At 34.7% G+C, this 26,491-nt stretch overlaps 3 protein-coding genes across 4 annotated transcripts; 1 reads left to right on the forward strand and 2 right to left on the reverse strand.

The window, feature by feature from the left end:
• Positions 1-219: 219 nt before the first annotated feature.
• On the reverse strand, positions 220-9,223 carry LOC110728956 (histone acetyltransferase GCN5-like). 2 transcript variants are annotated; one of them, XM_021908632.1, is made up of 13 exons: positions 8,490-9,223; positions 6,980-7,044; positions 6,789-6,869; positions 6,478-6,549; positions 5,819-5,987; positions 4,536-4,579; positions 4,259-4,358; positions 3,434-3,502; positions 2,642-2,693; positions 1,823-1,941; positions 1,020-1,113; positions 641-782; positions 220-553 (listed from the first exon to the last, which is right to left on the reverse strand). In XM_021908632.1, the coding sequence occupies exons 1-13, from the start codon at positions 9,117-9,119 to the stop codon at positions 493-495; spliced, it is 1,698 nt and encodes a 565-aa protein (XP_021764324.1). In that variant the 5' UTR covers positions 9,120-9,223; the 3' UTR covers positions 220-492. The 2 variants fall into 2 exon arrangements, with proteins under 2 accessions (XP_021764324.1, XP_021764323.1); XM_021908631.1 differs by having other exon boundaries at positions 2,642-2,696.
• A 1,118-nt stretch (positions 9,224-10,341) lies between these two features.
• LOC110729035 (protein ELC-like) lies at positions 10,342-11,337 on the forward strand. The gene has a single exon (XM_021908735.1). It carries the CDS (start codon positions 10,342-10,344, stop codon positions 11,335-11,337), a length of 996 nt encoding a protein of 331 aa, XP_021764427.1.
• A 610-nt stretch (positions 11,338-11,947) lies between these two features.
• LOC110728957 (guanylate-binding protein 5-like) lies at positions 11,948-23,099 on the reverse strand. Its single transcript, XM_021908633.1, has 17 exons — positions 21,490-23,099; positions 18,364-18,466; positions 18,072-18,141; positions 17,939-17,977; positions 17,720-17,837; positions 17,576-17,633; positions 17,320-17,384; positions 17,126-17,132; positions 16,723-16,783; positions 16,340-16,399; positions 16,204-16,223; positions 16,043-16,108; positions 15,320-15,487; positions 14,592-14,849; positions 13,813-14,025; positions 12,860-13,131; positions 11,948-12,358 (listed from the first exon to the last, which is right to left on the reverse strand). Exons 1-17 carry the CDS (start codon positions 21,579-21,581, stop codon positions 12,217-12,219), a joined length of 1,812 nt encoding a protein of 603 aa, XP_021764325.1. The 5' UTR covers positions 21,582-23,099; the 3' UTR covers positions 11,948-12,216.
• Positions 23,100-26,491: the final 3,392 nt, after the last annotated feature.

Below are 26,491 nucleotides of genomic sequence, written 5' to 3' on the forward strand. Positions count from 1 at the left end.
AACAATTAAAGATAACCGAGTTATTATGTATAATGTAGCTATTTATTTTGGACGGGAGAGTAAATTGCTTTTGCCAAGATCTCTTTCTAGCCCTAGCATTGGTAAATTGCAAGGCAATCAAAATTGACAAAACAATAAATAGTGCTGTCATGCAGATGAGCTGATGATCTACAATTTACAAGCTAATGGACGATAGGAGCTTATCGAAATCAGCAAGCATTGAGAGGTAAAACCAACAAATTAATTGACAACACTTACAAAGTGACAATCAATTATTTTTCATAAATAAACTGCTTCTAATATGAGATTCATCAATATCTAATTTAACAATCGGATTCTAATTTAACAATGATATCAATGGTATACAAGTTCGATTGTCCATCAACAGCTGCGATTGGTATGTCATCTAGGGTTTCTAACTAATGTCCATCTCGCATATATACACATTATTAAGGCCGCGTCTTTGGATCATATTACACAGTTGCCTGAACTTTACTTGAGAAATGGGACTCCAGCTTGCAAATTTGCTTTACTTGTGAAATGTGCCTCCAGCCTGAAAAATAAACCAGATAAACAAACATTCCAGCGGAGATCATAGTGTACTAAAGTTGAAAATGATGTTAAACAGATAAAAACATGCCTGGTTGCACATTTATAGTAAATGGTTTCTGGGGAGTTATAGGTACGTGCATTCTCAAACATTCTCCGGGAATCAGCAACAAACATCTCAAATGTCACATAATACATTTCTGAATCCACCCTCTTTGACATTGTTTTCAGGTCTGCATCATAAAATTTGTGATATAGCATTATTCATTAAAGCCTATATACATCACAAGTAAAATCCACCAGTTGCTCAGTGTTGAATTACTGATAAAAGGAACTTAAAGAATTTATAAATAGCAATGAAATAATTTCAGTTTGGTCGAAACACACAACAATGCAAGTCACCCAGCTAATTCAACTGGAAACAAAAGATTACTAGAATGCCAAAAGAAGTATGTAGAAATTGCTCATACCCATGGGATTCTTGATGATATCGTAATAATCAGGCACGTCACGAGCATCAACCGGTTCCTTAAATGGCCAAGCATCAGGATGGTCTTGCATAGACTGTGTTAAGGAGAGGAAAATATATCATCACAAACTACTCAGTGCTTCAGTGTTATTCAAGTATAATTAAACCAGGGAGTGGACGTTACACTGCATTCAGATTAAAATTTAAGGAACTGGTTCCTTATATGGCCTGGTATTAGGATGGTCACGTGTATAACTATTTAAATATAACATATTCATTACTATTTATGCAAGGCTTTAGCAATATTGTAAGCATCAAGAGTTAATCATGGCAAAGGTATAGCATACATCACAAATTCACAACCATATCATAGTTTCTTAATAGTCAAAAACATTTTTTAGCAGTTTCAGATATAGATGTCTATGTCCACAGCATAGCTGCATAGTAGCTTCAAGGCAGCTGAAGCTGAAATTATGCTTTTCATTCCAAGCAGGAGCTTGACAGTTCAACTCCAACACTACAGAATAATCTTTGAAAAGGCATTCCTTGCGCTGGTGCCCAAGCACTTAGAAATGGTCCTAAACGGGTATTTTCATCAAGCCATACAAAAGCACATTGCAACAAACAAAAGCTCAACCTAAAGTCCAAGGTCTGCAACCAATTTTTCAGCATAGAATCTGTAATAATTTAAACGTGAACCTCATGCCCGTGCATTGCACCTAAAGCTCAAGGACCCAAGTGCCTTGAACCTTTACAAACACTGCTACAGAGAAAGCAAAAAAATGCACAAGCAGAGAAACTAACCTTCAACAGTGAGCGCATGAACGCAGTAAGAGATTTCTGATATGAGGCATTGTCCCCAGAAGCAATTGAAGGTTTAAACCTTGAATGTCCATATTGCTCAGGTGTCCACCCAGCCTCTCCTATAATAACATATATTAACAAGATCAATTATCAATTACGATATGTGTGCGTGTAGTTTTATTAGTAACATTATCACTGCAAAAGTAAATCTACTAGACCTGATAACATAGAAACTCTACAAGTGGTGCTGAGGTTTTGTCTTCTGAAAGATTATGTTTTTAGTTTTAAAATGCTTTAATTCTCCCCAAATAGTGGGTGTATACAATATGCAACTCACACACTGAAGAATATAAGCAAGGACAAAGAAAGAAGCAACATGAACCCCAAAATTCAACTACCAGCACAAACACAAAACATAGGCTCAGCATATGAAATCAATACCAAGTTTCAAGCCAACCAGAAAGCCAGCACTCCATATGTACGTTTTGATTACACACTATAACAAAAATCGTATAATGTACAAATCCCAAATACTTCTGATTGGCTTGAAACTAGACATTGATTGGTAGAAAAGAGCATAAATAACTATGGAGGGCATATGAGAAAACAATGGATGACTGGTTGATATAACCCCATATTATCTGATATATTTAGGTCATCAATGCAAAACAATTTACAATTAGTAGGTTGAAAGAAGAATCCAAAACACTCAAAGAAAGGAAATTCATCAGAGAATATTATACATCAATCATAAGAGTTGTGAAAACGTAATGTTTAGAGATATGCATCACAAATGCAGAAAAGATTGACTCTACTTACTCAATCCTGGAATGTCCTCGACTTTGAAGACTTTTTTGGGGATACCAGCCTCCTTCTGAACAATATACTAAACAGTTAGATAAATTCTGAGTGTAATCTTAAAGATTGTACAGCACTTGAAAAAATAATTTTTTGAAATAAGCTGTCTCTTATAGTTCCATGTTTACACACAATTAAGAACCAAGTAAATGATTTAAAAAAAAAAAAATCAATGTTGTCTCCAAAATAAGCAACAAACTCCATTTTCTCTTTCATTTTATGCCATGAGAATAATGCCTTTGAACAATTCCTAAAAAACATGAACTGAGAATAATCACTCACGCCTTCACAGCTCAATAACTTTAAAACTCAGAATCTTTTAATGCCAGAACGGCAATAGTATAGGCTAGACCTCTCCGGCAGGTCATTAGAAAGTGTCATGATAAGCAAAAAATGATTGCCTTTAGGAAGCCTAGAAGCTCATTGAGATTAAGTAGTGTGCCTCTGCACACCTGATTAGATTTTCATCTCAGTTACCCTTGTGCAGTGATGTGATAACAAGGAAAACCGTGATTCTAAATGCATCGTTTTTGTCCTAAAAATTACGAAAAAAAAGTGACTTCTATTGCTAATTTAGTCAGTCACACATTGATTGAGTAAAATGATCTTGATAAAATAGCATTTCATAATTAAAGGAAACATGCGCCTCGCTTCACCAAGGCATGTGACTTTGCCTTGCATAATTTGCCAAGGCTCGAAGACTAACATCACTTAAGTGCAATCATGTCTTTTAAAAGCTGGAGTTGTAATTACCTTCTGAAAATCAATCCCAGGGTAGATAGTATGACAATTAGAGAGCTCTCGGATTTTCTCATCAATGGCCTGCATCACCCAGACAATGAGGTTATTTAAAAAAAAATGTGGTGTTCCAACAGAATAAGAACTGTCAAACTAAATTAATATAACCCAAACTAACACAGGCAATTTTCCAGCCGAGGAAAGTACTTTATGGCTAATTTCGTATGCAGAAATGAGGAGTCAGGAGTAGGAAACTAGAAACTACTCTAACAAGGGATTGATTCCAGCAAAATATATGCTTTATACAAGGGAGAGGAAAATGGCTAGGGGATGGAGAGGAATCAACTCCAACCAGTATTATCACCAAATGAAGGGCTAGATTTCAGAAAGTGGGGGTGGGAATCATGGGACTACAGTTTCCATATTAAATCATTACTTAATGCAAATGTTATTGGTACTTATTCACTCCATCCCCTTTTCTAATACGTGTATACCAAATACAGAAATAAGAATGATAACTTTCATTCTTGTTACCAACAATAACTTTATACACCTTTTTCCCTATTCACAAATATGATTACCACATACCTAACTAGTTGTAGATTAAGCTTTGCTGAGGCTACAAAAATGAGCAAACCTATCGCCTATAAATACATGCCTGTATGAGAAATAAAATCCTAATTGCTCCTTAACATCATACCAGAGAAATGTTGGCATGGAGAGCTTATATAGTTGCTTATAGCCTTACGGCATTGTCAAATAATTATATACCAGAAAACAACATAAGAGGTGAAGGAGTTAATGTGCCAAAGCTACATATGCAGGTTTGAAGCTTGTTACCTGTCTCTGACGATGGATCATGATTGACAAATCTGTATACGGAAGCTTAGGATCCATTTTGCATTCCATAAGGATTCCTCCATCATAATCTTTAATGTACCTTAAGGATGACACAATAATACATAAAGGTATAAATAAAATACCAAACAAATTAGCCAATCAATCCACAAAAGTAGAAGACAGAGATACAAGGAAGATGGTGAACAAAATTTATTTACTTATAAAACTTTGTTTCCCAACTCTCATACATACAAGTGGTGCAGCTTGAAAAACTTACCCATGCCATATGTCCTTCTCCAAGGAGATTTCTTTAGTAAACCCCTACAGAATATAAAATTGGAACAATGTCAGCTACTATTCCAAGGAAAATAAAAGAAGAAAGAAAAAAGATGAAATACAGAAAAATGCAGTATCAGCCAGTTGAAAAGTGCCAGAGGAAAAAAAAAAAGAATTTTAAATCAAACAAGAGTGTGAATCCAATTCTTCAGCTGAGGCCCATATTATAATCACAAATTCAAGTTCAGTATGAGGTTCTTCTTGTTCTAGGTTTGATTTTGTGTTTTGTTCTCATGAGAAAAGGGATAAGAATTTGGTGTTTTATATCACCTTGCAAAGTTAGCACCTGTTGGTGTTGATCAGTGTTGGGAATTTTATTGTCCGACACAAGCTTCACCATATGTATTTATGGCAAGCTATCTTTAAAGTGATATAAGCACCAACATTTTTTCTCCAATTAAAATAATAAATTTCAGTATAAGGCTAAGTCACATGAAATATAGGTTCTTTACTTTTGATCCATAGAAAAACAAAAATCCTGCATTGGAAAGCTGGTTCATCATTCATCTGCAGGTTTACCTTAGTTTACCCCAGTGACACTAGTCTCAACAAAAAATCACACAAACACAATTTCAGAGGTCCAAATCTCAGGCTATAGAAACACAAGAATCATTAATGACACTACTCGACAGGCTAGATAAGAAAACAATATTAGATACTTAAAAGATACATCCAGCTTCATTTATATCAAATTGGTCTATACAAGAAATTAAGAAGACCCAGAACCCATCATAATTTCTAATTTTTCATGTACCATTTGGATGTTAAACTACTCCACTTGACATTAGAACAAACCATACACATGGAATGACAAGAGGCATATTTAGAGTACCTTATTCCTCCAGGCTCCAACTTAGGCTCTTCTTAGCTTATTTTTGCTGAACTAAACTTATTATAGGCTTATTGCAAAAAAAAAAAAAAAAAAAAAAAAAAAAAAAACTAATTTTTGCCAAACTAAACTTATTTTTGCTCAAGTCTTCCCTAACTTGTATTATACACTTTTCCACAATTCAATTTGCTGAAAACAAACTTGTTCTTACTGAAAATTATTTACAATAATCTGAGGAGAACAGAGCTCTAGCCAGTTTGATCCAAATCATTCTTTATGATGAAAGTAATAAGGCATATGTGGAGGAACCTTTTGCTGTTTTCTAAGATCAGGATAACCATTAAATCTAATTCAATCAATAACGCCACTAAAACAATCATCGATGATAGCTGTACCTGTTTGATGAAATAACCAACAGCATTATTGTCTGCGTAAGTGAGAAAATGACTTAAACCATCAACATCGCGTGCATGCTGTTTTAGGTGATTCATAAGTCTAGTGCCATAGCCTTTTACTTGTTCATCCGCAGTAATAGCACAGAACGCTATCTCCCCAAATTTTTGGCTGTAACATACCATAGACAAAACAGTCAGAAGCTATAAATGAACCAATCACCTATGCAGAAGGTGATTTTGCAGTTTGCACACACAACAAAGCAAAAGAAGGAAATTGAGAATATTGTAAGAACTTGCATCAGTGCACCTAATATAGATAGGTCATGCTAATAGAGTTCAAAATAGCACAATGAAGGTCCTTTGAGACAACAACAAATCTGTCAAACAAATCTACCTAGTTACACAGCACCAATATCTTACAAAAAATTGTAATAAATTTTCTCTCACAAAAAAAATTTATGTAACATTCAGATGTACACTGAAGTAGAACTTGTTGAACTCTGTATACAGCATCACACCAGAATAAAGTTATGTTCACAGCAAAGTAACAAAATCAAGGCAAGTTTTTGGTTTCTCCTCCATCATCCATTTTCTCATAAAGAACATGATGTCATGACCCAGAATAGAAGATAATTAAATAACCTGAACCTAGCATATACCTCTTGTATGGACGGTAAGTGATGCCACCAACAACAGTCGAACGTCTGATTACCATCACAGATTTATGGCTTCTGCAAAAATTTCAGCACAATAATGGATGTCCTAGAAAGCATCAGCAACTTGGTAAGGTCTGGAATAAAAATGCACATTTGCAATATATCCACTCCCTCACCCTTTTCCTTTAACAATCTCTCTCTAAACAGAACAGGGATCTTTTGCAGAAAGATTTATGACTTTTATGGATAGAAAATTTGTAGGAGCATTTATAAATTTGCAATTAACTCTGCAAACATCACGCATATGGACATACCTGTCCATAACAAGACGAACAATGTATTCCTTTGGCATGTTAGGAAGTTGCCTAGCAAATATATTTTTCAGCCCTATCAGCCTGAATAACCAAAAACAAAAATTTCAACAATTGGTCATCACATCATTTCTTTACAGCAACAAATGAAAACATTTGTTCATATAAGCGTCCAGTGAGTAATATTAAGATACCAAACCATATGCTCATCAACTCCATCATTTGAAAGACATAAGAATCTAAGTTTTCCAGTCTCCTCCTGCAAGATTCAGATTTCCTCATAAAAAAGATGAAAAGTCATCCAGAGAAGTAAAGCTTGAATATCAAGACCAATGTAAACACCAGTTTTCTACAGAAATAACAGTCCGTATGTTTCTTTGCTGGTGTAGCATGACCTAACTATTTATTAAGGTTATTAGATACAGCCAAACAGGTATATTTTCCAAAACCATAGGCAGTTTTTAGTAATAATTTGGTATACAACCTAAAACAGATCATTAAAAGTAATGACTTAAACTACTGTACATAATGAATGAGGTTAAGCCTTTCTTATACAACCAGATAGGGATAAGGGTACTGCACATACAGAAAAACAATATTATGCAGCCAAATTTAAATTAGTTTTAAGAATATGTTCAGTAGCAGCTAATAAAGTTCAGTTCACTGCTTAAAAGTTAATATTCAAGGTTACTAAATCATTCTGTGGATAACAAGATAAACCCAGTTCAGTATGCTCAATCTTCATTTAAAGACATTATATATTCAGTTCTGCACTAATAAGTTCACATATGTTTGGGTTTAAGCTAACAATTCTACATAATGTACAGCGCTAATAAGTAAAGATAAGTGTGGTTCAATTAAGTAAACAAGTTTGTGAGTGAAAGCAATATGCAGATTATGCACACTAATATATGATTGCACAAAGTCCTTACCCCTTATAATATTACAATAAGAACAATGCTACCTGAATATTAAGAATTAAAAATAAACCCTGAAAAAAGCTAACAAGAAGAGTTACAGTTCATTAAGCAATCACAATGCCTATCTGACTAAATAACGTTTCAAGGAACTTATTTATTGGAAAAACAAATGAGAGCAATACGAACACTTGAATAAGTACAGTTGAGTTTCTATTGAACCTTAATTGATAAATCCATACTGATTTAGAACCAAACAAATCTAAATTGCCAAACAAAACATCAGTCACACCTAAAGCAAATCTCTTTCAGCATTTAACCAACATTTAGTAAACCTTATTATATCATACAGAGTTACTTCGTACCGAGTACTAACTAATTGCTCATACTCATCATAAGATCGCCAAGTGGATGCCCTCTAGTTCCACGAAGTTCAACCAGAATTACATTCCATTAGCGCCCACAAATATGTTCAATTAGCCATCGAAACGAACATTACAACAGCATCATTGTAGTTTGTTAAAAGACTAGGTAAATTATATCTCCTCTACATTTTTTTTTTATTTTTTTTTTTTATGCAGCTCCCAAATTCTGCAACAATGAACTATGAATCCAATTTAAACAGCAGAATAACCTAACTGGATGAAATAACTCAATTCGAGCCATGAAATTAACAAAATGTACACATAAAAAATGCTGTATCACCCCAATCAATCAACTAATCTTCCAATACATTAATCAAAATTGCAGCAATTAACGAAAATGATGATAAAATTATCAAATATACCTCGCGCTTCAAACCTTCTTCTCGAGCACTATAAGCACCACTAGTCTGAATATTCTCCGTAAAAATACTCTTAACAGGATCTTCCTTCACCGTCACACCACTCGCATTAGCAGGACCAACAGGAACAGCACCACCACCAGAATTCGCGCCATCTTTCGCAGAATCAGAAACCTCAACCTTAACAGAAGCACCATCAACCTTGCTAAGCTTAGTACTCCTTGGCGCACCGTCGAGGCGAGCGGCAGTAAAGGTACGAATAGAGGAGGAATCATTGGGATGAAAGTTATCGTTATCGTCGTCATCATCGTCGTCGTTGTAGGCGGGAGTAGCGGCGGCGGCGTCATCGGAGGAGTTATCGGCGGGAGTAGCGGCGGAGATGGAATCGAGATCGTCGGTGGTGTCGGCGGAGAGGAAGGAGGAAGGAGGAGGAGCGTCGTTGGTGGTGGTGGTGGGAGGAGGAGGCCGCTTGCGTTTGTTGTGGTGAGGGTGGTGGTGGAGAGAGGAGGTTGCGGCGGAGACGGAGGCGGAGGAGTGGGAAGGAGATTGGGATTGCGAGTGCGAGTGTGAGCTCCGGGAACGAGCTCCGGCAGCGGCGGTGGTGGGATTCAGGTGAGATGGGTGCGAGTCCATCGCTAATCAGTAGGCAGACTAGCCGATGTGACGCGAAGCCGTGAAGGGAATAATCTGATTTCAACTCACGGTAATGCGGAGGTGTGGACTTGAGTTGTGTACTTTTATGTCTTTATCCGTCTAAAAAAATTGATGTATCCAGTAAAACATTTTGACTTTTTAGACTATTTACGTAATCTATTTTGTTTTAGAGATATTTAATGATATAATTATTGGCCAAAACTTTGTACTCTATATTAGAATATGTATATGAGAATACAAAGTGAGTATTCGTGTTTTGACACTTATCTATCTTTAACCGCAAAATATTTAAATGTCAAGTGATTACTGGTGGTTATGTATTACGTAATAGTTTTATACAAATATATAATACAATTAATCAGTTAAATTAGATTATGGGGCATCGCCCGGGCCCAATACTAGTTTTTGCATTATAATACGTGTATATGAGAATACGAAGTGAGTAATTAATCATGTTTTGACACTTGTCTATCTTTAACCAGATAGTATTTAAATGTCAAGTGATTACAGGCTTGTTCTCATACGTTGAAATTCAGTTCAGCTCAGCTCAGTTCAGCTCAGTTCAATTAAATTCAGCTCCTAATTTTCTTCTCTTATAAAATATTCATTTCAATTCACTTCAGGGTCAGTTCAATTCAGCTCAATGCAGCCAATGAGAACAGGCCCTACTTATAGTTCGTACTTAAAACTAGTTAGTTATTCCGTAAATCAGATAATGCAACTACTTAGTCATACTCCGTATCATTGAAGAAAAAATCTGAAGTCAATATCAGAATCAAATTATCGATTCTATCTTATTATTAAACCCACTATAAAAATAAAAAATAAAAAAAAAATTACGAAAGTATAATTTTAGTATATTCCGATGGTATAGAAATTAGGAGGAAATGTCCCTAAATATTACATGAGACGCTATCTTTATTCTTCCTTAATCCTTGCACTCACAATCAATGGATAAGCGTGTAAACAAATCTTAATTCTTGATTAATGAAAATTAAAAAAAGACTATAACTTAAGCTGGTTGTTATCTTGGTCCAGGCCACTTAGTTTAATACTACTAAATGGTAGATGACTTGGTATAATCTTAGCCCTTAAGATTGTTTATAAAATTTGGCAGTCCATAATATTATGAACCCCTTGAACATTTGCTTCTGAAACTATATATTATATCATAAAACCATATTTTTATGTATTTTAAGCCATGAAATCAACATCTTCAATGGAGTTTATAGACACTGCTCTCTTTGAAAGTAGCTCATTTGAACTCTCATACAAAGATCCTCTCCAAAAATGGGTAATCCGAAAACATTTTCTTAAACTTTTCCAAGATTTCCCCTGTTTTATACCATCAACTAACAAATTTGATCATTTTGATGGTACTTCTATGAATCTTTTGAACGTTAATGGTTTTCTTCATGTCTCGGATTTCTTACCTGATGTTCCTCTCATTATTTGGCTTCATGAAAATTACCCTTTGGTGTCTCCTATGATCTTTATCCCATCTAACCCGGATTGTCCAATTCGCGAAAACCATCCATTTGTTGATCCTTCTGGTGTTGTTACAACACCTTACTTATTAGATTGGGACCAAAAAAAGAGTAATCTATGTGATCTTGTACACAACCTTGCAGACCTTTTTCAACTTGAGCATCCTAGCCTGCCCAAGACTACATTGAAAGCGACAATCCAAGATGATCTAGACGCGAAGTTTTATGATGATTTAGATGTGAAAGAGACTATCATAGATGATCTTGTCAGGAAGATTTCTGATGATTTGGCTGCCTTGGATGTTCAAGTTCAAAATGATATCGAGAGAGAGTCTAACACCCAAGTGAAGCTGAAAGAAAGAGGAGATGTTATAGATGGTAATATTAGTATTCTTAAAAATGAACGCGACAATCTTGAAAAAAGTGTGGCAGAAGTGGAAGAGTATAATGATAAGCTGTCAGATTGGTTGAGAAACACCCAGAATGCTTCTTCAACTGCTGATGTTCAAATAGTTGGCGCCAAGTCGAAGATGATGGTAGAGTGTAAGGCTGCAAGCAAGGCATTAGACGATGTGCTATACGCTTTGGACGAGGCTCTTGAACAAGGTGTGATAAGTTTAGATGTGTACATGAAGCAAGTTAGGGTGGTAGCTAGAGAACAATTTTTTCACAGAGCTATGTTTTTCGAGTTAAAAACATCCAGTTCCTAAATTTCATCATTGTTTTGTAAATTTTGGCTTCACAATGAATATTATTGTTTCATCCCTTTCCAAAATTCCAGCATGTAGTAATGTTCTTTGGAAAAACAAACATATAGAGTTGTATGGTTGATTGATGGGTTGCAAAATTGTGTGCACAATTGTTAGAAACTGAGAATATGTTAGTGGTTAACGGGTTTGCCAAGTATATATCACCTGATCAATTAAATGTAACTATAAATAATGTCGAACAGACACGAGCCAATGACCATCCAGTTTTTTCACTCGTTGCTAACTCCCATATCACTACATTAGGATGTAAGCAACTGGATCGCTCGGGGTTGGAGCAGCTTGTCAAGCGCCACAAGTTGGACAAGTGGCTAGCTCCTCTACTCCAAGATCCGCCAACACCCATCACAGGTGTTAGAACCTCATCAATCACCCTTATGCTGTGAGGCCTGAGAATGGCTGAGATAGGGCGCTGGGTTTTGTACCTCTCAAACACATATACGTAGTATATCTACCATAATATAGTGACAACAGAAACTGAGCATCATTGAACTCTTCAAATGCATGATAATGTAAAGTCTGTGATTAGGAAGGAAAAAAAAAACAAAGGAGCTGTAGTCCAAAAAGAACATTTTCATTAATTTTGATAATCATACATATGGGGTGGTATGCTACAATTGAAATAAACACAATCGAAGCCGACAGTGCCTAACGTCTGATCCTGATACCTGTTTATAGACTATGCCACTATGGTAATTTAAAGGGTCCATGAAGCACCCCAAAATCCCAGTTTACTGAGAGAGCTCTATATATGAAAAATCAAAGGCTCACCCAAACGAACAAATCAAGAGAATCTTAACGGTATACATAGTATGGGTATAACTAATCTGTTCTTGATCGATTTGTACTACTTTTTTGATTGTTGTACAAAGGTAACAACCACCTAGAGGAGTTCTTCTTCCTCCCATAACACCGCCAGTAGAGTATAAATAGAGCCACGAAAACACACAAGGGAATTGCCCACCTGGTCAAACATAAAGAACCAAATGAGAACAGGAACTTGTAAAAATTTATTAGATCAAAGAAGATAGTACATAAGATGATTTTGAGTAACGAATAGTGACACACTCTTCTCAGAAACAAGCAAGAAGAACATATAACATCAGGGTCAAATTTTCATACTTCTGACATAAACGGGTGTTTTGGAATTTTACTGATTTGGAGTGGCATAGTTTTGGAATAAAAACCTGAGATGGGACGAGCGTATCACAATTTAAGTAATCCTCAGACTCTTAAATAGATTTTACCCAATATGCTGGTTCTATTTTCACTTTGTACAAGGTTTCTACAGACTGGTGAATCAATGAAATTGCCATCTGAGAGGCAGTCTGAACGTTCAGCTAAAGAATCAATCAGAACATTTGTTATCGGTAAATTGCTGGAAACTTTTGGGGGAATTCAGGCTAAAACAGACATAGAAGAAGACCAAAAATTCTGTCATATAAGTGACAGTATGTTAAAGTACCTGTCCAAATCAATGATCGGGCTGTAAACAACTGTTTCCCAAGTGCCTACAATGATATGCCATGCGGGATTGTAATATAGAGATTCTGCTGACCAGAACATCCTCGTATATGTCTCCAAGAAAATGAACATGATCCATGCACCAATCTCTAGTAAAAAGAACTTTATGATAAATCGCCCAACCACCACCATCACCAAAGAAAAGGCAACCAACCAATTAAAAAGTCTGTTGTTGTATTCCTTAATAAATAGAGAACGCGACTTTCCCATCATCTGCAGAATAACATTGCACAGGTATTACTAATCAGCCAGTGAAACGGGACTTGGAAGACAGACTTTGTTCCATCACATTTCAAAAAAGAAAGTAAAAATTTGCGGGAGACTTAAGTTCAGGTAAGTACAGAAGGAATACCAAATGCACAACACAAAACAAAGTTTGGATAATTACACGCAAGTTCAAATTAGAGTCAACAAGTTCAGGCAACGGGAGCTCAAGTGAAATAAACGAAGCTTATTTAACCCATTATACTACTCAGATATTTGTCTTATAAAGCTACTGATGTAAAGTTGTACTTGCCACCAACCCCGACCTCAGCCCACACTTAAAACACTCTTTTACATACAATACTATCTAACCTACTTTTTCTTACACATGGTGCACTTAACACACTCTCCTTCTTACCCTCCTTAATTGTTTGTGCATTTAGTAACTGTAGCTAACTCAAAGGAACAGAGAAACTATAACCTACAAAAGGTTTTACAGCAGCAGACCTTTCAAAAATAACAAAGCGAACCAATATGCAAAGAAAATTCTAAAGAAAACTAAATGATTTCTCTTTAGCAATATGTAATAATTAATTTGCCAAAGTATACAGGCAGGCAGGAAGATGAAGCTAAATCACGCAAGTAGGCATTGACATCTAGAGTGGAACATAGTAAATCATGAAACATAACCTTCATCATCCGTTGTTCATAATTGACTTTTGAAGGTCCAACACACAGTTGTTCAAAACTCTCATTGCACTTGAGAAATCCTGCATTGAATTTGGCCATAGACGGAAGTCTGAGCACCTGAAGCTGGTCCATCTTGTCCTCACAAGTTGTATACAGCATCTCACAAAGTTTTGTTGATTCATATTTATTTGCCATTACATAATTCTCAAACACCTACAACATAAATAGCAACACTCATCCTCGGTCCAATGCCCGATATCATTCTAGCCTGTAGTGAGAAATGCAAAATGCAGATAATACAGCACAGATGAAAGATACTGCATCAAAAAATTTGATTAAAACAACATATAACCTAAAAATCTTATTATATACTTCAGGCTTCATACTTTTTTCATTCTTCCCTTTCTAGTTGAGTGGGAATAAAAGGAAAGAATAAACAGTAAGAAGAAGAATGAAGTGAATTATCATGATGCATTCTAGTAAACAAAGCTGTACAACACTGCTTCTGGAGCAACCAAGAAATCAAATAAAAGACAACTGGCATTTTTTTCAATGTCACAGCCCTTTGCAGATTAAGGAGTGTGATATTTACTACATTACTAGTACTAGGTTTTTAACACAATTTTGTTGGAAAAATGGTCATCAAGATATCAAGATAGTATTCCAAAGGTAGAAACTATTCATGTGCAGTTTGAAAACGCCATAACCAAGTTACAAAGGCTTTCAAAGTTTCTACTGGTAACTGATGCTATGTTAATAGTTCAGCTGGATAAATGTACCTTCTTAATTTCTTCATCCAATTGATCAACTGATTTCTTAGCATGATTACGGCCGAAATGCTGTTGATCAAAAACTTTCATGGAAGCATCTCTAGAATCTTCATGGGCTATTTTCAACGAATCCTCAGAGAGAGGCAATTTCAAGATAGACATCTTTTCATTGTATAACTTCAAACACCTCTCAACAATTTTCTTATTAAAAACCTCAACAAGAGATCCAGTGGAAGGGATTTCTCCTTTGTTCAAAGCTTCAATAATCTGAAACACCAAAAGAATAGTTTTTCAGAACGCCAAGTCAAAAAGGAGCATCACACAAGCTGATATTAACATCTTCCATATCAACCCCACTCAACCTCTCCTCTCTAGTATAGACATGTAAAGGTGGTCATTCTTATTATAGCTTCCAGGCAATCATAACACATAGTACACACATGAACATGCACGTGCACACAGGTTACTAGGACAAAGGCCAAAAAAGTACCATTCAGTTTACGTAATATGATACAAAGATATGGGAGAAAATTGAATATTAGGTTTGAAGATCAGTGAGACATGGCAAAATATTAATTATGTTGCCAGGCATCTAGAGTCTAGACATCCAATCATCCTCCAGCTGACATGGTCACTATCCTACATTCTGAATTTGGTTTTAAAGTCTTGGAGCACTGCAAGAAACAGTCCCAAAATTGATCACAAAAATTACATTTTAAGTGGAGTACAGAAGGCACCTGTTCCAAAAAAGAAACAAACTCCTTCCCATTTAGCATTTTACCCTGCACAATTTTTGGTCGAACAATAGAAGCAACAAGCTCCTTCATCTGGTCCCTCTTTTTCACATAGCCAGGATCAAGTTCAGTGTCATTCATATCACAGAGTCTTGTTCTCTGTAGATGAGGCTGTTTAAAATCCAAACATTAATATTTATTAGAATCAGCCAGTCATAGAATTAAAAATTTCCTTACTAAAATCCAATGAGCTATTCATAATATGATAAATGTGTAGAAGGATGGATAAAAGGAGTGAGAAAATATCAGCATACAACCAGCAGGCAGATATAGCTTTAAGAGTTCCCACACAAATTGTCTAATTTATATAATGCTTGATGATAAGGTCAACTATATCGACTATTGAACCACAAAGGCAGCAGAACAGGGGCTGACTACAAAAAAACCGATGCAAATATATACATAAAGTCATAAACAAACATTCATGACTGACAAAAGGTTACTAAAAACCGATGCATGCTCAACTGCTTGAGTAATTTGCCTTATTTGAGTGCAAACGCCTTGGATACTGATCATTCAGGAGTATGGTGCTATGGTCACTTATATTGACTACTAAATAAAGGAAACAAAGGAAAGTCTGAATACGAAACTTGATGCAAATATTTACTAAACTAAAAATAAAAATAAATAAAAAATAAATAAATAAATAAATAAATAAATAAACACCTGTGGTAAGCTGAAAGCTGTGCTGCTGTCACCCATAACACCCAATGATTCACGGATCTGGTTAACCTGATAGATAAAATTCAACAGTGAGTCCTCTCCTTCAGGTAGTCATCAGTAAGTTATCATGGAAGTATTCATTTAATCCAGTTAAGCATGCATACCTGCTCAATATCTTTGTCATCTGAGCGGACAGGTTAACAGCAAAACCCATAGTCAGAATACCCGTAGGGAGAAGTAACAAGACTCTAGATTAACTCATTAACTTAATAGACAGGTGCAACTAGGAACTAGACAAACCATTTTGATTGGGGATACGCCTAAGAGCTTCATTTACCATTTCTTGAACAGATTTCCCTTCTGTAAAGCACCAATAAGAATTAGTTCTTAACATGACTCAATATCATCCTTGTTGTAAAAATAAAATCATCAAATCCCTTACAACTAAAATAACAACTACAGTAGGGCCTAAACTTTATAGGAAGTTAACCTTGTCCAAAGTTTTTTTTTTTTTTTTTTTTTTTTTTTTGGAAACTCATTTTCAAAGGCTGTGGGACCTCAAGCAGCAATAGAGACCCTTGATTGTCCAAAATCATTAATTGCATGTTTTAAATTGTTAGATAACCGTTAATTCCCCATCTGAAAGCAATCAATATTAAAAGCTTTAAGAACTTATAACTTACGTAGGAAATCACGTTGTATTAGCCATAGAAGCTTAGCAGGTTCAAAAGCTACATCTTCACCCTACAAAAACGAGCCAATTAAATCATAGCAAAAATTTCAGTCCACTATAATTGTATCATTTTGACTTTCACAATTGGAAAATGCACAACTTTTATCTTTACCTATCTTTTAGTAATAATTGTAAAAGGTTATTAATTTGAATTTATACATTTGAAAAAAATCCGATTACATGGTACATGTTCAATTTTGTTTTCATAGACTAGAAAAAACTTAAAGCATATGGAAGAATATGGTCAAAAAGGGTATGTGAATAGTTCAAAAGTCAAAATGGTACAATATAACATAAAACGCGGAAATAATATTTATCATTCAAAAAATCGGAACTTGAAAAGGAGAGCATACCTTTACTCTGCTTTGTGTGTAAGAAGACATACATGGGCCAAAAAAAAATAGAAAAAAAATAAAGTTAGTGCTAACAATTTTTATTAATGGAGAAAGGTTGATTTAAAAAAATAAATATTCTCGTTCACAAGCAGTCTATTAAATAATGGAGAAACAGTTTATAAACAAATAATGTGTAAATCAAAATTCTTAACCTTCCATAAAATTCTTCAGCAAGCTCAACAGCAAAAGAAAGTCGTGATATATCTGCTTCACGCACCTGAAACAAGTAAACACCAATCACTCTGCAGCACAAGTACATCATAAGATCACATATGACATACGTCATTGTGTAGGCAGGGTCAACGAAAGAAAGAGTTCATCTTTAACTTCTACAAGAAATATAAATAAATAGAAAATACACAATAATAAGGAAAAGAGAAAAGAGTGATACAGGTAGAGAAAACAAACCGTCTCAGGCAAGTTATAGATAAGTACAGAACTCATTACAGTAGCCAGAGCAAAAATCCTGTGGAAGAAACATCAGAAAGACTTTACAAAAACTTACTCACAAATGAATTCCAGATTCAAAGTTAATTAAAGAGCAATATTTACCGGTCATCATAAACATTTGATTTACCAATGCTTTCAAATCCCTCTGTATCAAGGTAGAGTACAGATGTCTTGACACCATCAACCATCATTTCCACCGGCATTCCCCACACCCATATTCCTGCATAGTGAAATTTCAGGAAAAACAAAAAATTCATAGTAGAAATCAATAAATATCATGAAATTTCCAAAAGAGTAAAATTCTAACTTATTAAATCATACCTTTGGTTTTAGTATCTCGCATGTGTCCAACCCCAAAACCTGTTAAAAAATAGTTATAAAAGTGATTATGATTAGGAAAAATTCAAGCTATTATACTTTCGCAGCAACTTTTTAAAGTATATTAGCACATCACCTTCATTACAAGAAAGTGACAGGAGCTGATTAAGTAGAAAAGATTTGCCAGATCTATAGGGTCCAATCACCTACAAATATAACCACAATGAAGTCAAGAGAAGCACGTAAATCTACATAGGCAAGAAGCTTAGCATCAATAATCTCTGTACAGGAAATGCTAAAAATTAATTTTTATCTACACCATCTTGACGTAGGAGGAAAAAAAAAAATCAAAATAGATAACGAGCAGTATCAGAGAACAGATGGAGGCTAAGTTGAAAGAAATATTTAAAATAACAACATTAGCTTACAGCAACAGCGGAAATTGGTGTTGTTATTCTCTTAATGGCCTCCAATCCCTCCATTGAAAGGCGTAATTTTGTATGACCAGGATCAGGTTCTACAATGGGAAACCTGTATAAACAGAGACCAATGTCAGTATTGTCACCATCATGACATTCCTCAATCACAAAAACACTCTTCCTGGGCAGCACCCACACAAACAAATAAACAAAAAAATGCAGTGAAAGATAAAAGAAATTCAAAAGGAGCAAATGTGGGTCAACAAGCATATATTCGTATGGAGTGAACTAATATTAGGCTCAAACAGACATATATTTTCATGGAGTAAACTACCATCAAACAAAGATCCCCAAAATAAAATGCACATCCTACATAAGAAGTGAATTGTCAACCACGTAGGATAAGGGTAGCACATATCAAAATCTCATGAGCGGTACCCTAAATGTTAGAACTAAAATAGCTCATTCCTGACTAGTTAAATAAAAGCATTATAGCCATTATAGCCAATTTTGCATATTTCAAAGACTCGATACAAAGATAAATGAGCAATGACCAATCTATTAAAGCTGAGCAGCTGAATCAAATCGAATCGATGGTAAATTTGATAATTGAAATCTTCAGTTCAATTAGCAATGAAGAAAAAACATACCCGCACTTCCAAAACAATGACACTACCCAACACTCCCCTACCCATTACCCCCAGTCTCCCACTCCAAAAAAAAGGAAGGAGAGAGAGAGAGTAATTCAGGAGCAACATCACATGATTCACATCCATGCAGCTTTATGTCTTACCTATGACTAATGGTCTACATAGCTCAATCTTGCTGTAGAACAGCATAAGTTTTTTAACCTTCCTCTACATAATAAGATAACAAGTCCTTCATGGACATTTGTATGCCCCTACCTATGACTAATGGTCTACAATGCTAAATCATGCTGTAAAACAGCATAGGTTTGTGGATTTCCCCTACACAATCTGATAGCAAGCCCATCATGGAAGTTAATATACTCCTCTTCGCCTATGAAAACTAGTTTGAGACTTAAGTACTAAATTCCAAATTATGGTTATGACAGTCATAATAGTGTATCAACTAAAGGATATATTTAGGAGATACAAAACAGCTACATAAGAGTATCAGAAGTACTGAAACCTATGTTCTGAATGAGAAAATTTTGCTTTCATGATTGCAAAGACATAATAGCAACAGTAAAAAGATGACCCCTGGTTCAAGATTAAAAGAAAAAACCCTATTGTTGAAGCTCATATGCACCTAAAGGGAGGGATCCACGCAATAATTCATTCATAAAATTTCACAAACTTTTGAGGACCTGCATTACTTATTGGCATGCACTCTGACATAATCTTAACTACTCGCTGATTGCCAAGAGAAAACAGGACAAGTATCTAAATTACAGGCAGCATGACTGGCATTCTCATTTTCAAAGAGCAACTTTTGAACAATATTATACTGTAGCTAAGGAAAAAAGCTTATTCATCTTACAGGTTTGCATGAAAGGGTAGAGAAGCAAACAAATTGTTATACCACTGAAGGATTGGATTATTTATCGCGTGAAGTGCTCATTACAAAGAGGTCCAATAGGTAAATCAATTAATCATCAACTTCACCATGTGCAGAGCTGCCTCTTACTGTTTATATCACTGTTTGCTAATGATTATATAACAGAAACTTCTTGACAATTCTGCAGCATCTCTTAAACAAGTTTCCATTTACCTCAGTTCCTTTGTCACTCAAAGTCTTTCAAACATATAAAAGGACCTATTCTACGATTAAATAGTAATAACTGTACACAGGTATGAAAATGAGAATTCTTCTGCACAAGCTGTAAACTTATAGATTTCCTTCATAATTAATTGAACTACTCTCACATTCACTCCATCACTCAATATAATTATATATGTAAAGGCATCCTATTATAAACCATTGCCTTACGTAATGACTAGTTTCTAATTTTCCAACATATTATATGTAACAATTTTCTGAAGTCAGAGGGAGAGAAAATTTTCCAAATCGGTGACACATATAGTATAGAGAACATGTCTCAGTATACACCTTAATATGGTGCACTAGTCTGTAGGAAATTATCTCGATTCTCCTAGGATCATGTGACATTCTTAACTTGCAATGCTGTCACGTGATCAATGGTTTTCTTGCTTGTCTTTATCTGATGTATATCTTAAAGGGTCCGAAATATTAGAGTTGTAGTCTACCCAGTCTCTACCTATTGTATAAATCAGGTGGAATGCATGTAGCAGCCACCACAGAATACTGAAGCTGCATAATACATAGCAGAAATTATGTGCTAACAGAACACAACTGAAATAGAAAGAAAAAATCTTTCTTAATCGAGTTTCATTTTATAACTTCAATAATCTTCACGATTTATAAAAGATACTCGTCAAAAGATACGCACAAACACACTCAACTCAAGTCGAGTAAAATATTCGACTATTGTTCATCTTCTGTCCAGTGGAATTTGAAGTTTGATATTCTTCAATTAGGTCAAATGCCAGTTCTTTGTTCCAATCAGTAAAAACAAAAGTAGTTCAAATTGCTAAAATTAGTATGTCAAAACAAAGTTTAACAACTTTAAAATCCCCTCTATTTCTGTTTTTGCCTTTTTGATGCTCAAACTATAACAACTAATGTGGTATCTTGAATCTTATAAACGATCACACTTCCTCTCTAACTCTGTTACTTGTTCCAATTCTCTTTTCAATACAAAAAACTAAGTTCTTGGTAGAACCTATAAGACCACACCCTAATCAATTTCACCGGCATTGCTCCAGCAAGGTACCGTCTTGCCGGTCATTTCTCGACACACACGGCCCTGCCCACGGTTGCACAATAAACGTATAATGTATGTAGCTCACACAAAATGTGACATAAGTTATGTCATGTATAGAAATTTACTCAATTTGAGCATACATATTAACATATACTGATATACATGCAATTAATACTAAATCACTCAAATCCACAATTAAAGCAGAAATTATAAACAAATACACATGATAAATTTCAGTAAAATTTAAAACTACCTAAAAAACATAAACCTTGATTGACCAAAAAAGAAAGCTATAAACTTGATGAAAGAGAGAAGTTATAACATACGCTTGATGGAAATCATCAATTGAAGAAGACCCAATTGCAAAAACCGATAAAAGAATCGAAATAAGCAAAACCCAACTCCAAATCTTCACCATTGTTCTTGATTCAAATGTAACCCAGATGCTGTAAGATCCCAGGTGGGTCGGGTCGGGTTGTATCAAATTGAAATCAAGAACCCATCATTTGAATTGATAATTATAACAACCCCAGAAAACCCAATTGGATTATTTGGCATCAAATCAAAATCCCTCAAAATTGCTTAAATTGGGTTAAGTTTTATTACGCTTAGAATCCTTGCCTTGCACCTCTTCTTCTCCTCTTTCGGGCGGTTTAAGGTTTCCGTCCACAAATTTTCCGAATTAAAATATAAAATATTTTCAAGAAAAAAATGATTAATAAGTTTATTATTTATTTCGAGTGAGAATGTTGGAGATCTTAAGAAGAGGAGAGAGAGTGTTTTGAGAAGAACGAGCTTTGAGATTTGAAGATTTTGAGCCATTGGAGGTGATTGGGCCATGGGGTAAATTGGGAGAATGATAGGGGTATTTTAGGTGATTCATGTTGGTTATAAGACTTATAACGTAAATTGTTATACGTGGCTTGAATCTATTGGATAGTGATGTTGGTCAATGGAGCTTAAGAAGAGGAGACTTTCTAATTTCAATAAGTTCATCTTTTGAAACATGTTGACTTGATCATGAATTCGTGTAAGTGAGCATTTGCCTAATGACCTTATTGAAGGAGCATTCTTTTTTTATGCTGCGATTTGAAAGTGTTTATGTAGGCAACAAAGCCGCTTGATGTGAATTTGACATGTAGCGGTATAATGGCCTTGTTTGGTAAAGAGTTACTTAAAAAGCTTTTAGCTTATTAAACACTATTAGAGGTTTGACCATTTTAAAAAGTTAACTTTGTTTTCTAGGTAAATTGCTTTTTGAAATTAGCTTTTTTAGCACTAAATAAGTATATAGTGCCCCTGAGGTATTGACTTTTCCAACCAGTGCCCACCCATTTTCAAAATTCTACACTGTACCCCCAAGGTACCTTTAGTGTCTACGATGTAACCCTACCCTAATCCTCCGTTAACTTTCCAATAAATAAAAAAAAAAAAAACCAAACACCTCTTACCTCCCTCACAACTACCCACCAGCCACCACTACCCCTCCAGCCGCACCTCCAGCCGCCACCGCCGCACCCCAAAAGCGTCGATCTATAATCTTGCATTAAGACTTAAAACTGATCCTGTTTTTTTTTTTTTTTTTTTTTTAACTGTTTACACAAGCTTGAAATAGAGTGAAGGAGGGAGAGAGGGGTCTTAAAGGTACCCCAATTCCTTATTGCTCCGACACATCAAATTGAAGGAATTTGAGGGGTCTTAACGGGGTAGTACACTAGCACAGAGGTGTTGAGAAAGGAGAGCAAAGAAGACAATTTTGTGCTCAAACCCACATTTATATATATATGGTTCAATTGGTCGAATCTGGGCATGAAGAACGATTGGTGGTGCGGTCGCGGCTCGGTTGAGAAAGAAGGAGAGAGGAGGGTGACGCGCGCGGGGGTGGGTCGAGGAGAGAAGAGCGCGGCTCGGTGGTGCGGCTGGGGTGCGGCGATGGTGCGGCTGGAGGTGCGGTGGTGGCACGGTTGGAGGTGTAGTGGTGGCTGGTGGGTAGTTGTGAGGGAGGAGAGAGAGGTGTTTGGGGTTTTGTTTTGTTTTTTTTTTAATTATTATTTATTTATTTATTTTGAAGTTAACGGAATGTTAACTTAAGTTAACGGAAAGATTAAGGTAGGGTTACATTGTAGACACTAAAGGTAACTTGGGGGTACAACGTGAAATTATTAAAATGGGTGGGCACAGCTTGGAAAAGTCAATACCTCAGGTTCACTGTATAGAAAAACCCTAAACTAAAATAGCTAACAACAAACAATTATTTACCAAACCCTTTTACACAATCAGCTATTTACAACAAACTAATCAAAACCAATTAATACAATCAACTATATTAACCAGCTAACCACTAATTACTAGTAATGATTTAGCGGAAGTTAACCTAGGAAATCTGATACCATAAAGGAAATAATTCCGTGAGTATTGCATTCACTTCATAGCCAATATACAAATTACAGCCTTAACATAAGGCACTAATTAAGCTAACAATAAGGAAAGAGCTAACTATGAACAATATACTAGGCTATAAAACATGGAAACTAATTTATCTACATTGACTAAAGATATATTAGAATAATATATCTCAAGGCAATATCATTTGTTATTTTGATAGTACTATTTGTTATTCTGATAGTACTATTTACAAAATATCAACTCCACATACTTTTTAAATTAAAACTTGATTAAAGATATAGCCTACTTTAATACATCATTACAATTTACAAATGTAATACAAAGTACTTCGTATATCTTGAATATTGCACATTTGCACCCAAAAAAATTAGGAAAATTTTTAAATTACCACCAAAAAATGTAACCATTTTCAAAATAACCACCCGTTTAATTTTTTATTTTAAATTACCACCCCTTAAATTAAATAAATGCTTGGATTACCACCCAATTCAAAAAACTGGTGGATAATCCGTCTATGGGCCCCACCTAAGCTTATTTTGACCCTTTTGACTAATTTTTTCCCCGATTTTTCTCTTTAAAAACGCTCTCCTAACTTCAATTCACATTTTTCTCTTTGAAATTTGGTAAAATTTGGTGAAGGGAATGTAAATTAAAGTATAGAGAGCGTTTTTAAAGAGGAAAATCGGGAGGAAAATCAGTCAAAAAGATCAAAATAAGTGTTAGGTGGGGCCTACAGACGGAATATGCACCGGATTTTTGAAGTGGGTGGTAATCTGAGTATTTATTTAATTTAAGGGGTGGTAATTTAAAATAAAAAATTAAACGGGTGATTAGTTCGAAAATGATTACATTTTTGGGTGGTTATTTTAAAATTACCCAAAAAATTATGTACTCCATGTTGAATACTTGAATGCCTGATTAAAGAGCTTGGTGTCTTAAAGTGTCAGAAGGTTAGTAGGCCTATATGATTTTAGTAGCCCAAAACTCAGAATGTCGTTCAGCCTATTAACTCATTAAGCTCGGCCTAATCGAAAGCCCAAAACTGTTCCATGTATTTATTTGGAATTATAGTGCTGATAAGAATGTGGGCTTTATGGCCAGTTTTGGGGTAACTATGTGTCTATGTTGTCTAATATACCCAAGCAAAATAAGCAATGATCGTAACTTGAGATAAATCTATAATAAATTATGCTACTTTTACTTTTAGGGTCTGTTCTCTTCATCTAATTTTTAGTTCAGTTCAACTTCAATTCAATTCTTAATTTCTCTCTCTCAAATATTCAGTTTAGTTCAGCTCAATACAGTAAATCAGAACATGCCCTTAGTTAATACAAGTAAGAATTATCATTCGTAATTTTAAGAATGACTTATACTATCTGCAATTAAATTAAGTGTTGAAGAGTACTTGTTTGCAACATTTCATCATTCATCATCATACATTCATACATATTACATCACAATTGCACCTTTTTTTTTTGGACAAAATTGCACTTTGTTTGAAAGAGTATAGTCACGTACTATATATCTAAAATGAATGAGTATATAGATAAAAATAAAAAAGATCATATCTTATATCTTCGTGTTCCATACTACTTAAATAACTTGATCAAATATTTACGCTCATTTATTTATACCATATGTCATTGCATTATGTCTTCATTGATTAACTTATAGTCTTATATAAATACTCCGTACCTTAATTTACAAATAAAGTTAGATAAGATTTTTTATTTGCTTATATTAAACATGTTTTTTTTTTCCTTCTATTTCGATTTGCATGTTTTTCCATGAATACGGTGTGTATCATGCTTTTTCTAAATTAGTTGTTTAAAAGAACAAGAGTGGACACGTAAAGTATTTGAGTACCATTTTCTAAAACTACTTAATCAAAACAACAGTGAAAACCCTATATAATTTTTACCGTAAACTTTTTAAAACTTTTACCTTAGAAAATTGACATTAGTTGAAGACTTGAAGGTAATCTTTAATCATAGCATGACTTTTGTTAGGCAGCAATGCCTTTAAAATTGAGTGATCAATGTTAATGCCTTACGACTTTAACATCATTTTTGTCAGCCTTTTACACCTTTTTTTATTTTTTTTATTTTTTTTTTGGTTTTTTTAATTTTATTTTATTTAGCACCTGTCTTTTTTATTTTTAACCGAGACTACCATCCCATGCATGCTGAAAATGTGACTACACCTATAATTTTATTTTACCTCACTTCATTATTTTATAATGCAGTGTTTTTTTTTTTTTTTTTTTTAATATATTTTTCATCATTTTATATTTGTAGAATACTTTATTATATGGTATATAGTATATACATTGGTGATACGAGTAGTATAAATTAAATAATATACTAGTAGTTGGTTACACAGTTGGCGAATATTACGGTACTTGTAGATGGTAACAGATATAGTTGCACGTGAATGCATTATGCTTTTGCACTCTTGTTTGGTACATATCCCAACTCAAGACTGAAGATGAACGTCACTCATTTTTGGAAAAATTAATAACCTACGCACTGCACTACAATACAACTAAGGGTCTTGAATTTCAGTTCAGCTTAGCTCATCTCAGTTCAGTTCATCTCTTAATTTCCTTCTCTTATAAAATATTCATTTCAGCTCAGTTCAGTTCAGTTAAGTTCAGCTGAGTTCAGTCAATGAGAACAGGTCCTAAGTAACTAACTACTTCGTATTAACATTCTCTTATACAAGTATTATTAGCATTAAAATGAACAAATTTCAGAATAATATTTTAGGATATTAATAAGGAGGTCTCTTATCCACCTCCTACAATGTATACTCATGTCTCAACTTATTCAACTACCACCGTATATTCCTTTCGACCCTTCATTTCATAATATTACACCGCATTCTAATCACATTATAGTCAAAATATTAAGAAGTTTATAA

Source organism: Chenopodium quinoa, unplaced genomic scaffold (genome assembly GCF_001683475.1).
Source record: "Chenopodium quinoa cultivar QQ74 unplaced genomic scaffold, ASM168347v1, whole genome shotgun sequence".
Lineage (NCBI taxonomy): Eukaryota > Viridiplantae > Streptophyta > Magnoliopsida > Caryophyllales > Amaranthaceae > Chenopodium > Chenopodium quinoa.

Excerpts from the sequence above, each read along its gene's own strand:
- LOC110729035 (XM_021908735.1), top strand. The coding sequence starts at position 10,342 with ATGAAATCAACATCTTCAATGGAGTTTATAGACACTGCTCTCTTTGAA.
- LOC110728957 (XM_021908633.1), bottom strand. The coding sequence starts at position 21,581 with ATGGTGAAGATTTGGAGTTGGGTTTTGCTTATTTCGATTCTTTTATCG. Across the intron at positions 14,850-15,319 it reads TTGTTTCTTTTTTGGAACAG|ATTATTGAAGCTTTGAACAA; the intron begins GTGCCTTCTGTA and ends TTGGTGTTTCAG. Across the intron at positions 14,026-14,591 it reads TGGATGAAGAAATTAAGAAG|GTGTTTGAGAATTATGTAAT; the intron begins GTACATTTATCC and ends TTTATGTTGTAG.
- LOC110728956 (XM_021908631.1), bottom strand. The coding sequence starts at position 9,119 with ATGGACTCGCACCCATCTCACCTGAATCCCACCACCGCCGCTGCCGGA. Across the intron at positions 3,503-4,258 it reads TGATCCATCGTCAGAGACAG|GCCATTGATGAGAAAATCCG; the intron begins GTAACAAGCTTC and ends TGGGTGATGCAG. Across the intron at positions 783-1,019 it reads TATCATCAAGAATCCCATGG|ACCTGAAAACAATGTCAAAG; the intron begins GTATGAGCAATT and ends TTTATGATGCAG.